We start from the raw sequence: 17,833 nt of genomic DNA on the forward strand, positions 1-17,833 counted from the left end.
TTTCTGCAGAAGCCTACCATGGGGAACCTTATCAAATGCCTGACTAAAATCCATGTACACTACATCCACTGCTTTACCTTCATCCACATGCTTGGTCACCTCCTCAAAGAATTCAATAAGATTTGTAAGGCAAGACCTACCCCTCACAAATCCGTGCTGACTATCCCTAATCAAGCAGTGTCTTTCCAGATGCTCAGAAATCCTATCCTTCAGTACCCTTTCCATTACTTTGCCTACCACCGAAGTAAGACTAACTGGCCTGTAATTCCCAGGGTTATCCCTAGTCCCTTTTTTGAACAGGGGCACGACATTCGCCACTCTCCAATCCCCTGGTACCACCCCTGTTGACAGTGAGGACGAAAAGATCATTGCCAACGGCTCTGCAATTTCATCTCTTGCTTCCTATAGAATCCTTGGATATATCCCATCAGGCCCGAGGGACTTGTCTATCCTCAAGTTTTTAAAAATGCCCAACACATCTTCCTTCCTAACAAGTATTTCCTCGAGCTTACCAGTCTGTTTCACACTGTCCTCTCCAACAATATCGCCCCTCTCATTTGTAAATACAGAAGAAAAGTACGTGTTCAAGACCTCTCCTATCTCTTCAGACTCAATACACAATCTCCCGCTACTGTCCTTGACTGGACCTACCCTCGCTCTAGTCATTCTCATATTTCTCACATATGTGTAAAAGGCCTTGGGGTTTTCCTTGATCCTACCTGCCAAAGATTGTTCATGCCCTCTCTTAGCTCTCCTAATCCCTTTCTTCAGTTCCCTCCTGGCTATCTTGTATCCCTCCAATGCCCTGTCTGAACCTTGTTTCCTCAGCCTTACATAAGTCTCCTTTTTCCTCTTAACAAGACATTCAACCTCTCTTGTCAACCATGGTTCCCTCACTCGACCATCTCTTCCCTGCCTGACAGGGACATACATATCAAGGACACGTAGTACCTGTTCCTTGAACAAGTTCCACATTTCATTTGTGTCCTTCCCTGACAGCCTATGTTCCCAACTTATGCACTTCAATTCTTGTCTGACAACATCGTATTTACCCTTCCCCCAATTGTAAACCTTGCCCTGTTGCACGCACCTATCCCTCTCCATTACTAAAGTGAAAGTCATAGAATTGTGGTCACTATCTCCAAAATGCTCCCCCACTAACAAATCTATCACTTGCCCTGGTTCATTACCAAGTACTAAATCCAATATTGCCCCTCCTCTGGTCGGACAATCTACATACTGTGTTAGAAAAGCTTCCTGGACACACTGCACAAACACCACCCCATCCAAACTATTTGATCTAAAGAGTTTCCACTCAATGTTTGGGAAGTTAAAGTCACCCATGACTACTACCCTGTGACTTCTGCACCTTTCCAAAATCTGTTTCCCAATCTGTTCCTCCACATCTCTGCTACTATTGGGGGGCCTATAGAAAACTCCTAACAAGGTGACTGCTCCTTTCCTATTTCTGACTTCAACCCATACTACCTCATTAGGGTGATACTCCTCGAACTGCCTTTCTGCAGCTGTTATACTATCTGTAATTAACAATGCCACGCCCCCACCTCTTTTACCACCCTCCCTAATCTTATTGAAACATCTATAACCAGGGACCTCCAACAACCATTTCTGCCCCTCTTCTATCCAAGTTTCCGTGATGGCCACCACATCGTAGTCCCAAGTACCGATCCATGCCTTAAGTTCACCCACCTTATTCCTGATGCTTCTTGCGTTGAAGTATACACACTTCAACCCATCTCCGTGCCTGCAAGTACTCTCCTTTGTCAGTGTTCCCTTCCCCACTGCCTCATTACACGCTTTGGCGTCCTGAATATCGGCTACCTTAGTTGCTGGACTACAAATCCGGTTCCCATTCCCCTGCCAAATTAGTTTAAACCCTCCCGAAGAGTACTAGAAAACCTCCCTCCCAGGATATTGGTGCCCCTCTGGTTCAGATGCAACCCGTCCTGCTTGTACAGGTCCCACCTTCCCCAGAATGCGCTCCAATTATCCAAATACCTGAAGCCCTCCCTCCTACACCATTCCTGCAGCCACGTGTTCAACTGCACTCTCTCCCTATTCCTAGCCTCGCTATCACGTGGCACCGGCAACAAACCAGAGATGACAACTCTGTCTGTCCTGGCTTTTAACTTCCAGCCTAACTCCCTAAACTTGTTTATTACCTCCACACCCCTTTTCCTACCTATGTCGTTGGTACCAATGTGCATCACGACTTCTGGCTGCTCCTGAAGACACGATCCGAGACATCCCTGACCCTGGCACCCGGGAGGCAACATACCTTCCGGGAGTCTCGCTCGCGACCACAGAATCTCCTATCTATTCCCCTAACCATTGAATCTCCTACAACTATTGCTTTTCTATTGTTCCCCCCTTCCCTTCTGAGCCCCAGAGCCAGACTCAGTGCCAGAGACCTGGCCGCTAGGGCCTTCCCCCGGTAGGTCATCCCCCCCCAACAGCATCCAAAACGGTATACTTGTTTTGAAGGGGAATGGCCACGAGGGATCCCTGCACTATCTGCCTGTTTGTGTTTTTCCCCCTGACGGTAACCCAGCTATTCTTGTCCTGTACCTTGGGTGTGGTTACCTCCCTGTAACTCTTCTCAATCACCCCCTCTGCCTCCCGGATGATCCGAAGTTCATCCATCTTCAGCTCCAGTTCCCTAACACGGTCTTTGAGGAGCTGAAGTTGGGTGCACTTCCCGCAGGTATAGTCAGCGGGGACACCGGTGGTATCCCTCACCACCCACATCCTACAGGAGGAGCATGCAACTGGCCTAGCCTCCATCCCCTCTTACCTGACAGAATATAGTTGCCCTGTGGACTAACTAGATCTCCGCCCTCCGACTCTGCTCCCAGTCAGCTACACTTTCTGTAAACTCCTGACTCTCTTCTCACTCTTTGCGGAAATGTCGGAAACAAAATGAAAGCAGCACCTTACTCCCTCCTCACCTAACTCCCTCGGTCACCAAACTCTTACTATAGCACTCAAAATGCACCAAATTCAGCACTCCCTCGGTCACCAAACTCTTACTATAGCACTCAAAATGCACCAAATTCAGCACTCCCTCGGTCACCAAACTCTTACTATAGCACTCAAAATGCACAAAATTCAGCACTCAGTGCAAACAAAGTCTGCACTGTCGGGGATCACTTTTATACTGTGAATCTAGCCTCTGAAAACTGTCCTAATCCAATTAACTAATTAACAAGCTCCAGCTGCAAGTGCCTACAAGTAGAAGCATGTTTAAAGCTGATTGAAAATTCACCTTCTTCTAAACCAAACAGCAACTTTTAAGTTAATTAACTAAATAAAAGAAAGACTAAACTTTAGATAAAAATGAAGCCTTATACTCCCTCGGTCACCAAACTCTTACTATAGCACTCAAAATGCACCAAATTCAGCACTCAGTGCAAACAAAGTCTGCACTGTAGGGATCACTTTTATACTGTGAATCTAGCCTCTGGTTAAAGAGGTTGGTATGGGAACGATGAACAGGTATTCTAATTGGCAGGGTGTGGTTAGCGGTGACCCGCCAAAGATTGCTATTCACTATTTATTAATGGCTTAAATGATGGGATAGAAAACCACATATCCAAGTTTGCCAGTGACACAAAGATAAGAGGCATTGTAAGCAGTGTAGACGGAATCAGTAAAATGCAAAGAGAAATCACAGAATTGTTATGGTGCAGAAGGAGGCCCATCATGTCTGCATCGGCTCTCCAACTTAGTATAATGGCTCAGTGCCATTCCCCTGCCTTTTCCCCATACTCCTGCACATTGTTTCTATTCAAATAATCAATTAATTCCACCTTAAATGCCTCGATTGAACCTGCCTCCACCACATTTCCAGGCTGTGCATTCCAGACCAGATCCACTTGTCGTGTGAATAAGGGTTTTCTCGCATCACAAATTTATAGATTAAGTAAATGGACAAAACTGTGGCAAATGGATTTTAGTGTAGGAAAATGTGGCGTAATCCACTTTGAACCTAAAAACCCCCATCTTTTTTCGATGTGGTGCAAAGCCAGAAACAGTGGCGATCCAAAGATGTTTGGACGTCAGGTACATAGATCAATAAAATGTCACGAATGGGTGTAGAAAATTATCAAAAAGGTTAGTCGAATGCTGGCTTTTATATCCAGAGGGCTTGAATAGACATGGGAAAAGGTCATGTTTCATCTATACAAAGAGCAGCACTGTGGCAGTTCTGGGTGTTACACCTTAAGCAGGAAATATTGGCCTTGGAAGGAGTGCAGTATAGGGTTACCAGAATGATACCTGAACTCCAGGGTTAAATTACAAGGAAATATTATACATTCTAGGATTGTATTTCATGGAATTTACAAGGGTCCGGCTGATTAGTTTAAGGGGGACACAGAAGGAAGATAGTGAAAAACCTCTTGCTGGTTGGGGTCTCCAGGAATCAGCAGAATTGCCTAAAAACTAGAAACGGGTTGCTGATTCTGGAGTGCAATTAGGAAGCACTTCACATAAATGATAGTATAAGATTGGAATGCTCTTCTACAAATGACTAGTATTAAATCTGAGATTTATAAACATTTATTATGGGGCTAGGTTGCAGATCAGCCATAAGACCATAAGACATAGGAGCGGAAGTAAGGCCATTCGGCCCATCGAGTCCACTCCACCATTCAATCATGGCTGATTTCAACTCCATTTACCCGCTCTCTCTCCATAGCCCTTAATTCCTCGAGAAATCAAGAATTTATCAACTTCTGTCTTAAAGACACTCAACGTCCCGGCCTCCACTGCCCTCTGTGGCAATGAATTCCACAGACCCACCACTCTCTGGCTGAAGAAATTTCTCCTCATCTCTGTTCTAAAGTGACTCCCTTTTATTCTAAGGCTGTGCCCCCGGGTCCTAGTCTCACCTGTTAATGGAAACAACTTCCCTACGTCCACCCTATCTAAGCCATTCATTATCTTGTAAGTTTCTATTAGATCTCCCCTCAACCCCCTAAACTCCAATGAATATAATCCCAGGCTCCTCAGATGTTCATCGTATGTTAGGCCTACCATTCCTGGGATCATCCGTGTGAATCTCCGCTGGACCTGCTCCAGTGCCAGTATGTCCTTCCTGAGGTGTGGGGCCCAAAATTGCTCACAGTATTCTAAATGGGGCCTAACTAATGCTTTATAAAGCTTCAGAAGTACATCCCTGCTTTTATATTCCAAGCCTCTTGAGATAAATGACAACATTGCATTTGCTTTCTTAATTACGGACTCAACCTGCAAGTTTACCTTTAGAGAATCCTGGACTAGGACTCCCAAGTCCCTTTGCACTTCAGCATTATGAATTTTGTCACCGTTTAGAAAATAGTCCATGCCTCTATTCTTTTTTCCAAAGTGCAAGACCTCGCACTTGCCCACGTTGAATTTCATCAGCCATTTCTTGGACCACTCTCCTAAACTGTCTAAATCTTTCTGCAGCCTCCCCACCTCCTCCATACTACCTGTCCCTCCACCTATCTTTGTATCATCGGCAAACTTAGCCAGAATGCCCCCAGTCCCGTCATCTAGATCGTTAATATATAAAGAGAACAGCTGTGGCCCCAACACTGAACCCTGCGGGACACCACTCGTCACCGGTTGCCATTCCGAAAAAGAACCTTTTATCCCAACTCTCTGCCTTCTGCCTGACAGCCAATCGTCAATCCATGTTAGTACCTTGCCTCGAATACCATGGGCCCTTATTTTACTCAGCAGTCCCCCGTGAGGCACCTTATCAAAGGCTTTTTGGAAGTCAAGATAGATAACATCCATTGGCTCTCCTTGGTCTAACCTATTTGTAATCTCTTCAAAGAACACTAACAGGTTTGTCAGGCACAACCTCCCCTTACTAAATCCATGCTGACTTGTCCTAATCCGACCCTGCACTTCCAAGAATTTAGAAATCTCATCCTTAACAATGGATTCTAGCATCTTGCCAACAACCGAGGCTAGGCTAATTGGCCTATAATTTTCCATCTTTTTCCTTGTTCCCTTCTTGAACAGGGGGGTTACAACAGCAATTTTCCAATCCTCTGGGACTTTCCCGGACTCCAGTGACTTTTGAAAGATCATAACTAACGCCTCCACTATTTCTTCAGCTATCTCCTTTAGAACTCTAGGATGTAGCCCAGTTGGGCCCGGAGATGTATCAATTTTTAGACCTCTTAGTTTCTCTAGCACTTTCTCCTTTGTGATGGCTACCATATTCAACTCTGCCCCCTGACTCTCCTGAATTGTTGGGATATTACTCATGTCTTCTACTGTGAAGACTGACGCAAAGTACTTATTTAGCTCCTCAGCTATTTCCTTGTCTCCCATCACTAGATTACCAGCGTCATTTTGGAGCGGCCCAATGTCTACTTTTGCCTCCCGTTTGTTTTTAATGTATTTAAAGAAACTTTTACTATCATTCCTAATGTTACTGGCTAGCCTACCTTCATAATTGAATGTTGAATGGCGGCATTGGCATAATGAGCGGATGGGCCTACTCTTGTTCCTGTACCCTTAACCATAGCAAAATCCATTGATTCATATCACTGAAGAAATTTCTCCTCCTCTCAGTCTTAAATAGACGATCCTTTATCTGAGATTGAGGTTGCGAGATCTAGACTCTCTAGCACCTACCTTGTGAAGCCCTTCAAGAATTTTGTAGGTTTCACTGGGATTGCTGTACCTCCTAACCTTCTAGATCCTGGGATTAATGTACTTGGTTTCCCTAAAAAGACAAACCCCTCATCCTTGGAATCAGTCTGCAGAAGTTTACATGTCTTTATGTCCTCCTTTAAGAAAGGAAAGCAGAACTCTATTGTTCCCCAGGCAATTATGCTTGTCAGTCTTAACTTTGTGAAAGATGCCATTGGACATGTGTGAAAAATACAAAATTGTGCTCTGAATTTGCTGAAATGTCAGTCAATCATGGCAGTGAATGGGCAAGTGGTTTTAATTCCAAAATTATAAAATAAGATTTTTTTTTTTTTACTGTTTTGGTAATGTGTTGCACAAAACTAATTCATTTTGGAACTCTGGTGTACTTTTCGATGTAGTTAAGATCACAGGCACTCTGCAAGTTGTGATTCTGATTATTTTAAACCATTAGAATCATACGGCACAAAGGGAGCCATACAACTGGTTGTGCCAGTCCTTGTTTAAGTGCTATCCAATCAGACCTACCCGCACACTTTCTCCCTAACCCTGAATTCTTTTAACTCTTCAAGTATTCACCAAATTCCCTTTTGCAGCTTTTTCATGCAGTTCAATCCAGATCATAACAATTAACTGCATTAAAAGAAATTGCCTTCATAAGATATAGGAGCAGAATTAGGTATTTTGGCCCATCGAGTCTCCTCCGCCATTTGATCATGGCTGATCTCACCCTGGCCTTAACTCCACCGTCCTGCCCGTTCTCCATGAACCTTCAACCCATTACCCATTAAAAAGCTGTCTACGTCCTCAAATTTACTCACTGTCCCAGTATCCCACCGCACTCTGGGGTAGTGAATTCCACAGATTCACAACCCTTTGGGAGAGGTAGTTTCTCTCAACTGCATTTAAAATTCGCTACCTCGTATCCTAGGACTATGACCTCTCGTCCTAGAGTGACGTCTTCTGGTTACTGACATTTCAGTCAATTTCTCCCTATCCACTCTTATCAAATCCTTCCATCGTTTTTGAATATTCCTGTTAAATCTCTCCTTCATATTTTCTTGCTTTAAGGAGCACAATATCCGGTTCTGTAGGCTCTCCATAACTGTCACCCTTCATTCCTGGTATCTTTCCAGTGAATCTGCACCCCTGTTATAGTCTTTTGTATGGTTAATTGAGTGTTGCCAAAGTAAAGAAGACTACAATACCGTGTACAATGCCCAGCGGCTTATGATTGGGCACTTTGAAAATTGTGCGGTCTAAGTGCTTTATTATGTAGCTCAGTAATGTTCTTCACTAATTCAAGGGTTTTTCTTTATTGTTTCCAGGGTGAAATCCCAGTCGGAGTGGAAGCAGATTTGATTGATGTAGATAATGATGACAAACGGGGTGGACCAGGTGGTGGAGGATTCACAGCACCCACTGCAGGCATTTTGCCTATGCCAATGCCAACACCATCTGTACCTTTTTCATATCCTCCAAGAAAGGGGCCAGTAAGTATTTTTGAAACTGTTTGCCCATTAATTCCGTGTCCAGTTTCCTCACTTCTTCCCAGAAAAACAACTTGGATTTATTTGAAAAAAGGGATCCGAAGACACGTCACACAAGTATAATCAGACAAAACTGGTTGATGAGACGGAGATATTAGGAGTGACAAAAGCTCAATCAAAAGAGGGAGTTTTAGGAAGACCTTAAACATAGAGAGGGTGAGAAGGGGCTGTTTAAATAGAAAACTGCATATTGTAGGTCCTAGGCAGCTGAAGGCATGAACAGCATTGGCGAAGCAAACATTGGTGTTAAGCTTTGGGTGGTGATAGCGAGGCCAGGCGTTATACAAGAAGCCAGCGACAGAGGAACAGAGTTTGGGCAACAGGGAAAGGTGGGACCATAAAGAAGTTTAATCACAAAGAATAACATTTTTAATCACATTGGCCGTGGGAGTCAATGTCACTCAGAAAGACAAGTGAGCAGAATGGTGTGGGATGGGATGTGGACAGGAGAACTTTGAGATGAGGTGAAAACTGGTAATATTGAATATAAGCATGCATAGTATGCAAAGTACAACTTGAATCATACTATCCAGTGCCAATTGTGTGGATTAATTATGTCTTTAGTTTGGGTGCCCATGCTTGGGATGGGGAGAAGGTAAGAGAATGGGGATGAGAAAAGTATCAGCCATGATTGAATGGCGGAGCAGACAGTCTGGGCCTCGTGGCCTCATTCTGTTCCTATATCTTATGGTCTTATGGATGGGTCATTAAAAATAGTTCTGAAGGGATTTGTCAAAAGTTAGCTGGCTATTAACAAAACCAGTTGTAATTTGTATCGGTAAGGATTTTCTTCAAGTGCATGTGATGGTCTGCATGCTTCTGAAACTTTTAATGAAGCGTGGGCCTCAATCCTCTGGCTAAACAAAATAAACATTTCTGCTGCATGATGATGTCCCATCTAAAGGTAATGATACTATTTGTTCTGTTACTTCAACTAACTTAACTGTTTTAGTTGGATACATCTTGGCATGGTGATTGACTTTCATTGCATGTATCAAATATATTCTTTCAGTGATTGATCACTGCTCCATCTGCTGCAATAAATTAAAAATTGGTAATTTCTGATGAAGTTACTCTGTTAGGCTAACGACATGAAGGTTGATCATATTCAAATTCTTGAATTCCCGATAAGCTTGCCTGTTCCTGGCTGGATGTGATGCAGCGATGAATATATGATTAGCAAATCTTTGATGTGACTTGAAGAGTGGGTTAGGTGAGGGAGTCAATCAATTGATAATTAAATTGTGCGTGTCCATGTGAGATAATCAACATATGCAGAAATAATAAATGCAGTCCAATGTAAACCTGCTAAAAATATCTGCTGAATTATCAAATCAAACAGGATTGCATTATATGGCTTTAACTATTAGTATCCTAAACATATTCTACTGAAATGTGGTTTGCAGAATTATTCCCAAGCATGTCTTCCAATTCAGATGTATTCTATCTGACCTAAATTAGTGGTTTAGGATGGCACTGATAAGAATTAAGGATGCATGTCGCTAGTTTTCTTTTATGGGTGGGGTGGATAAATAATGTTCCGCACTCAGCTAGCATTAAGGTGCAGTAAATAAAAATAGTTGAAGCCATATAATGCAATCCTGTTTGATTTGATAATCCAGACATCAGATGATCTGATGCTCTGGTAATCAACATTGCAGAGGGTGGAATCGTATGCTTGGTATTGATTGAATCCTGCATTTCTGTTTCTCATAGGATTGCAATCTGCCAGTGGACACTTATCAACCATTCAACAGCTTCCAGCCACCCAACATGGGGGGTAATCCACCTCCAATACCGACACATCCACCAACATATGAATCTGTAAGTTGCTGAGGTTGTTTCACAAGAGCAGACCTGAGCCTGGCCAATGGAGAGAATGGACGATCAGGAAAGATGTTTTAATCATACTTCCAGTGCTTTCAGCCATGCATTAACATTATTAACACCATTGCACTTCAGCCATGCTATTTTCATAAGCTTGCATGATATTACACAGTCAGTATTCCTATTATTGTGCCCAAGGAATGTAAACCATCAAAACATCGGGCCATTTAAACATCTAACATTTTACTTTCAAACACCCTTTCTGGCACTGATGATTAACTATTATAAGCGTTGAGTCTTGTTTCTTCAGCTTTTAATTGTTAGGGATTTTAAAAATGTAAAAGCATTTTTTTTTTTAACCTTTTTGTCTCTCAATCCAATCTTTCCCTTTATTTTTTTTTCTATACCTGATTTGAAATTAAAATCACAATTCTAATTTACAGTTCCTTCTAATTTACAGTTCCTTATTAGTCCTTGAGCTGTTCACTTGACAATCATTTGGTCTGATTGGTTAAGGAGCGACAGAGCTACTTGCCCTGTTCACTTGGGCCCCCAGATGCGCCGATTACTTTGCTGCGTTTTCAGCAAAACAAATTAAGATCTAAACCTAGAAGGACAAGTCTAACTAACAGAAGGTGCAGTTCGGTTCACTCTGACCACAAAACCGTCTCATGAAGCCTCTGGGAGCTGAGGCCACTACACTGATATGTTGTATATATGTGATCTCACTGATCATTCAATAAATGCACAAAAGGGATACTGGAAATCATTTGACTAACCAGCTTGCCTCATTTTTCTGGAGGGCCTATTAAATATTAACATTTTTAATAAATACATTGCTTCCCTGTGTAAAAATCAAAAATGTGTTCTTTGCAAATTTATTCTATGAAAATATGTAGCCCTTAATAAGTAACCTGTAGATTTGAAGTGTTCTGAATGCACATTAAAAGTAAATTAGTGATCTATTAATACAGTATTGCATATGTTTTTGATTTTTAATTTATTCAGAAAAGCCACAGTGATGCTTTATTTACTCTGTTGTCATGTTTGACATTAGATTTTGTGTAAACATGCATCTTTGTGTCAGATTTTAAGTTGCAGAAAACTAGAACTAATGCTTTAATCAGTGAATCATGTTTTTTAAAATTTTAATCTTTTTTAATTTGGAGCTTAAATAAGTTTAAAATTATATTTTTGCAGCTGTATTTAGCGCTATAGACATTCAAGTTGTACACTACATTAAGCTAACACTTTCTCACTAAATAAATGAGTGATGAAGTAAGTGGTCGCATGGGTATTAGTTTTGTGCAATGGGTAATTTTGGGGAAACACCTTCGCTATAACCACCAACATTCCCCTCACTGGTAGTTTCCTGACAGGGGATTCATATTTCTTGGTAGCATGTGTAACTCTTTGCAATTGCTGTTAGCAATTGGAGTTGACGGGGAATTTGCTGAGTTTTAGCAATTGAAAAAAAGTTGCATTGCATTTTTATTTCCTGCTTTGAGAGTTAACATTGACTTTCTAGTAACTTGCATTTGATATGGGACCTTTAACATGGGTGCGTCACAGGAGAGAAAAAAACCCTAGCACTGAAACGTTCCAAATAATTAACGAGAAGTAACTGAAAATTTAAACTTTCCAAATAATTAACGAGAAGTAACTGAAAATTTAATTGAAATGGGGTATTTTGAAGAGACTTTGAAAAGTTGGAAATTAATTTGTTGGAGGAAGGTTGAAATGACTGAAGTCTCTGTTGCTGAAGGTGGAGCAGGGAGATTGGAAAGCACAGAGCAGGTTTTAAGTCTGTAGAAATTTCTAGACATAAAGAGGGCAGATTGAACATCTGTGGGCTTTTTGAGGAGGAGAATGATGGTTTGAGAAGGAAGGTGGACATGCAAAACATTTCAATGAGTTCACCTCATGATTTTTCTAAACTTAAGAGAATGTAGGTCCATTCTACTCAATGTCTCCTCATAGAAAAACCCCAGGAATCAATTTGGTGAACGTTTGTTGTACTCACTCTAAGGCAAGTGTATCCTTCCTAAATAAGACCATAAGACATAGGAGCGGAAGTAAGGCCATTCGGCCCATCGAGTCCACTCCACCATTCAATCATGGCTGATTTCAACTCCATTTACCCGCGCTCTCTCCATAGCCCTTAATTCCTCGAGAAATCAAGAATTTATCAACTTCTGTCTTAAAGACACTCAACGTCCCGGCCTCCACTGCCCTCTGTGGCAATGAATTCCATAGACCCACCACTCTCTGGCTGAAGAAATTTCTCCTCATCTCTGTTCTAAAGTGACTCCCTTTTACTCTAAGGCTGTGCCCCCGGGTCCTAGTCTCACCTGCTAATGGAAACAACTTCCCTACGTCCACCCTATTATCTTGTAAGTTTCTATTAGATCTCCCCTCAACCTCCTAAACTAATGAATATAATCCCAGGATCCTCAGACGTTCATCGTATGTTAGGCTGACCATTCCTGGGATCATCCGTGTGAATCTCCGCTGGACCCGCTCCAGTGCCAGTATGTCCTTCCTGAGGTGTGGGGCCCAAAATTGCTCACAGTATTCTAAATGGGGCCTAACTAATGCTTTATAAAGCTTCAGAAGTACATCCCTGCTTTTATATTCCAAGCCTCTTGAGATAAATGACAACATTGCATTTGCTTTCTTAATTACGGACTCAACCTGCAAGTTTACCTTTAGAGAATCCTGGACTAGGACTCCCAAGTCCCTTTGCACTTCAGCATTATGAATTTTGTCACCGTTTAGAAAATAGTCCATGCCTCTATTCTTTTTTCCAAAGTGCAAGACCTCGCACTTGCCCACGTTGAATTTCATCAGCCATTTCTTGGACCACTCTCCTAAACTGTCTAAATCTTTCTGCAGCCTCTCCACCTCCTCCATACTACCTGCCCCTCCACCTATCTTTGTATCATCGGCAAACTTAGCCAGAATGCCCCCAGTCCCGTCATGTAGATCGTTAATATATAAAGAGAACAGCTGTGGCCCCAACACTGAATCCTGCGGGACACCACTCGTCACCGGTTGCCATTCCGAAAAAGAACCTTTTATCCCAACTCTCTGCCTTCTGCCTGACAGCCAATTGTCAATCCATGTTAGTACCTTGCCTCGAATACCATGGGCCCTTATTTTACTCAGCAGTCTCCCTGAGGCACCTTATCAAAGGCCTTATGGAAGTCAAGATAGATAACATCCATTGGCTCTCCTTGGTCTAACCTATTTGTTATCCCTTCAAAGAACTCTGAACAGGTTTGTCAGGCATAAGGGGACAAACAATGTAATTGGGAATGGCCTATAGAATCAAAGCCCTGTAGAATTAGAGCAAGACTTCCTTGTTTTTGAATTCAAATCACCTTGCAACAAAGGCTAAGATACAAGTTGCCTTCCTAATTGTTTAAAGTTCAGAAAGTTAACTTTGTGATAGAAGAACACCCACAATCCATCTGCAAAACAATTAGCCCTTTGCTCGTCCATTCAATACATTGGGCGAAATTCTCCCGAAACGGCGCGATGTCCGCCGACTGGCGCCCAAAACGGCGCCAATCAGATGGGCATCGCGCCGCCCCAAAGGTGCGGAATGCTCCGCATCTTTGGGGGCCGAGCCCCAACATTGAGGGGCTAGGCCGACGCCGGAGGAATTTCCGCCCTGCCAGCTGGTGGAAACGGCCATTGTTGCCCCGCCAGCTGGCGTGGAAATGACATGTCGGGGTGGCGCATGCGCGGGAGCATCAGCGGCCGCTGACAGTTTCCCGCGCATGCGCAGTGGAGGGAGTCTCTTCCGCCTCCGCCATGGTGGAGACCGTGGCGGAGGCGGAAGGGAAAGAGTGCCCCCACGGCACAGGCCCGCCCGCGGATCGGTGGGCCCTGATCGCGGGCCAGGCCACCGTGGGGGCACTCCCCGGGGCCAGATCGCCCCGTGACCCCGGAGCCCGCCCACGCCGCCTTGTCCCACTGTTCAAAAGGTGGTTTAATCCACGCCGGCGGGACAGGCAATTTATCGGCGGGACTTCGGCCCATCCGGGCCGGAGAACCCAGCGGGGGGGCCCGCCAACTGGCGCGGCCCGATTCCCGCCCCCGCCGAATATCCGGTACCGGAGACTTCGGCAACCGGTGGGGGCGGGATTCACGGCAGCCCCTGGCGATTCTCCAACCCGGCGGGGGGTCGGAGAATGACGCCCCTGATAACGTAGAAGCATTCACAATATTGGCAAAAATTGGGATCAGTGAAGGCGTTTGAATTGTTACCTGATGTGCAGAGGGTGTGCTTTGAGAGCCAAGGCTCTGTGCCCCTCTTTGTGTTCAGGGGTACTCCTGGAGCTTAATCATCTACAACTGTGACGTTTACCAGAGCTGTAATCCACTTCTTATCTGAATGTGAGCACCTTTCTTTTAGGCTATTAGTTTGCAGGATTGCCTAGAGCCGGGAAGAGTCCCCAGCTCTCGCTATGAGGACTAACCTGCTAGGTTCTATTAATGAGCAAGATTGAGTGATTGATTTTTCAATCATTGTTTTGAAGTTCTGTGGACTGCCTGGATTACCAAGATTTCCCATAGAAGTGCTGATCAAAATCAACTCTCTATTGCTTAAACCCGCTGCAATAATCTGAATTTGCCATTATTGACTGCTTCTTCCAGGTCCTAAAGTGAGAGACTTTAGACCTGCTCTGAGATTGACTTTCCCTTTTCAGAATTTGGTTAATATAGGCCAGAGCCTTCCTCTTTAAGCATGTGCTTCTCCTTTACCATCTCAGCAGGTTGGCATTGTTGTGGTTAATTTGCCTCGATTGTATTACTGATAATTGATGTTGTTTAACAGATTGAGGAAGCTAAAGATACTGACATTCATTTTCCTTCTCCCAAGTTTCCAGGTAAGTCAATACAGATTTTTGGTTTAATCTATTTCTTGGATCCCTCTATGAGGATGATTCTTATGATGAATATTATCAGATGTGACACCGTACCGCATATAGTAATTTTTATTATTTGTATTGTGTAGGTCCTTCAGCCCCAATACCTGCACCTCGACAATTTCCAGGACCTGCTGCTGCTCCAGACAACTTTGTTTATGATAACATGACAATGCCAGAATTGCCTTCCGTGCCTGACACCCTCCCCACAGCATCTGTTGGTGGCACCTCCACAGCTTCAGAAGATATTGATTTTGATGATCTGTCTCGTAGATTTGAGGATTTGAAGAAGAAAACTTAATTTAATGAAGAAAGCTTACATTTTCATGTGGTAATTCTAAACTCACTGGCGTATCCCTGCTAGAATCTGAAAGCTTTATAATTGAACCAGATGCTATGTATGCTGGGATATTAACACTCCTTTCTTGAAAATTTCTTTGGTTTTCTCTCAGTAGTTGATATTCTGTACTTTCAAATATTCTTAATCTAACAGGCCCTGATTATATCTATGCGGGTCTTGAAAAATAAAACAGGGCTTAAGGTTGAAGATATTGATTCAAATCCAGTTTTGACCATGACCTCAGATCTTCTTAATCCGCACTCAGCAACATACGACTCTTGAGTCTACCTGTCTCTCTATGCTCCAAATAGTCAGAACAGGTGACATTCAAGGACCAGAATCTTACAGTAACTTGCTCAGAAGTCACTTCAACAATGTGATCTGTGACTCGAGAAAGACAAACAGCTCCCCTGACAAAATGCAATTGTCAGTAACACATGGTAGAAGGGTATGTTGTTTTCAGCTAGTTATTTATGAAGTATCTTGTGTATTTTAAAAAAAAAGTTACTTGCATCATCCTATTTGCAGATGGAGAATCCTCGTCCAATTTGAAGTCTAATTTAAACCTGATCTGTAATAAAGCTTTTGTAACTTTGTCATTTTGTTTCATTCATGATAAAATGAAATTTGAACTTTCAGTCCAGGAGTGACATGTTTGGAAGAATGTCTCTGCATCATTTTAAAAGCATTCCAACTGCATTTTCTTAACATGCATAATTAGAAGTCCAAAAAAAATTCTAGTGTCTTAGGTTGCACTTTTGGCCATTTTAAAATGATAACCAAGATAGTCAGATGAAGCTCTCCTACAGATATATTACTAATTTCAGGACAAGGAGTAGAATATTAAACACTAACTTACTCCAAAGTCACTTCAACAGCGTGGCAACTCAATGTTCTTATTTTAACAATAGCATATGCATTACCTTTATTTGGCTTAAATACCAACAGAAAATCAAACATAGCAAATCATTAAGTTTTTATTTACCATTGGATTCCATGCACTTTGTTTAATTAGTTTTCTGAACTAGTTAGTTCACACAAACTGGAAAATGTTGCTGTTGAATATATCTTGTTTCCCCCCCCCCCCCAACCCCAAAACGACCACTGCCAGGCGGATGGACAAGAGTTCTGATTCCACAGTGCTCTTATTGTTATTTCCTTCCAGTAGTAACGGACTGCAAAACCTTCCATGCTGCTCGGCCCTTTCTCCTAACGAGGAGCACCCAGGTCTGGAATTTAATAGGAATTGTACATTGAATTTCTAAGTCTTCTGGTGGGGCCCTCGGGAGTGGCATAGGAAGCATAGAGTAATTTATAGGCAGCCCATAACTGAGGTATTGGTTTTTGGAGTCAATGGCCTGTGCCTTTTGGTGGAGAACATGGTGCAATGCAGTGGGAATACTGGAGACAAAACAGGAGGCAAAGTACATTACTTTCTACAGAAGCTCACAAATGCTGACTTTTTGAGTGCCCTCTGCTACCGTCTCTAAGTTCCAGTAATCGCAAGAGTTACAATCAGGTGAATGTAGGTGAATACTCCAGCAGAAATATCTTGACTCCTTGCATGGCCAGAGATGGCAGGTTTAAGTGTATCAAAAAAAAAGTAATTGACCAAGGCTTGGCATGCAGACTGGTGTCGGAGGTTTCATAATTTCCTGCACTGTCTTGCACATTCTATTCACCTATCAGGTCATTGAAGGATCTTGTAATGCAACAAGAATGTAATCCTTTATAATAGTTTGAAATTATCGATTATTATTTAACTTGTAAATTTTCTTTACCAAATAGAATTACTCTCCTTAGCTGCCAATTAAACTAAGCACAGCAGCAAATCGTAATGAACTCTGATTTTCCAGAGATAATTTACACATGCATGAATCTAGGATTGGTGTCATCATGTACATGAAGACCAGAAGTCAAAATAGCATTCGTACAGCAAATAACCAGCCAGTAGTCGTAAGACAGTCTAGTTTATTAATGGATCAAGAGCAACTGTTCATTGGAAGTACTGGATTGTTCTTAATACATTATTACAACAACTGTACTTTCAATAAGATTGCTCTAAATTTTCACCTTGTAATGATTCGACTTTCCAAATTTTGCTCATACAACAGTCTTATTGGTTATTTTGGGGTCCTTGTCTTTACAAAATGTATGCGGAATTGGTAACATGACTTTGTTTTTATATTGTATGTTTAAACATTGCTAAATAAAACAAGTTTTAAGGGTTTCTGTTGTACTGTTATTTCAGTGACATCTAGAGTTTCCTTGTGTCATGTGAGAGTACCTTTAAGAAATGGATGTTTACTACTGCAGTGATGTCAGAGTGGGTGGAGCTGGGCTGTCTCAGCTTTTTACTTTCGCTTTAGGCTTTTTGCTGCAGGGTGGGTTTGGTTTCATTTTAGTTTTGGAGAAGCTGCAATCGCAGCAGGATGTTTGTGAATCTGCAAGCTTATGAATGTCAATTTGCCGATTTCAATGTGGTAACTTCTCAGTACTGAAGT

The 17,833-nt window shown here is 42.5% G+C and overlaps 1 protein-coding gene across 3 annotated transcripts in view; it reads left to right on the forward strand.

The window, feature by feature from the left end:
* ist1 (IST1 factor associated with ESCRT-III) overlaps window positions 1–17,559 on the forward strand; it is a 40,855-nt gene extending 23,296 nt beyond the window's left edge. For all 3 annotated transcript variants that reach the window (XM_072517977.1, XM_072517979.1, XM_072517978.1), the window contains exons 7-10: window positions 8,004–8,168; window positions 9,942–10,049; window positions 14,899–14,950; window positions 15,079–17,559. In XM_072517977.1, coding sequence (XP_072374078.1) covers window positions 8,004–8,168; window positions 9,942–10,049; window positions 14,899–14,950; window positions 15,079–15,290 — 537 coding nt within the window. In that variant the 3' untranslated portion in view covers window positions 15,291–17,559. The remainder of the gene's footprint in view (window positions 1–8,003; window positions 8,169–9,941; window positions 10,050–14,898; window positions 14,951–15,078) is intronic.
* The last annotated feature ends 274 nt before the right edge of the window (window positions 17,560–17,833 follow it).

The sequence above is a fragment of the Scyliorhinus torazame genome, chromosome 10 (assembly GCF_047496885.1).
Source record: "Scyliorhinus torazame isolate Kashiwa2021f chromosome 10, sScyTor2.1, whole genome shotgun sequence".
Lineage (NCBI taxonomy): Eukaryota > Metazoa > Chordata > Chondrichthyes > Carcharhiniformes > Scyliorhinidae > Scyliorhinus > Scyliorhinus torazame.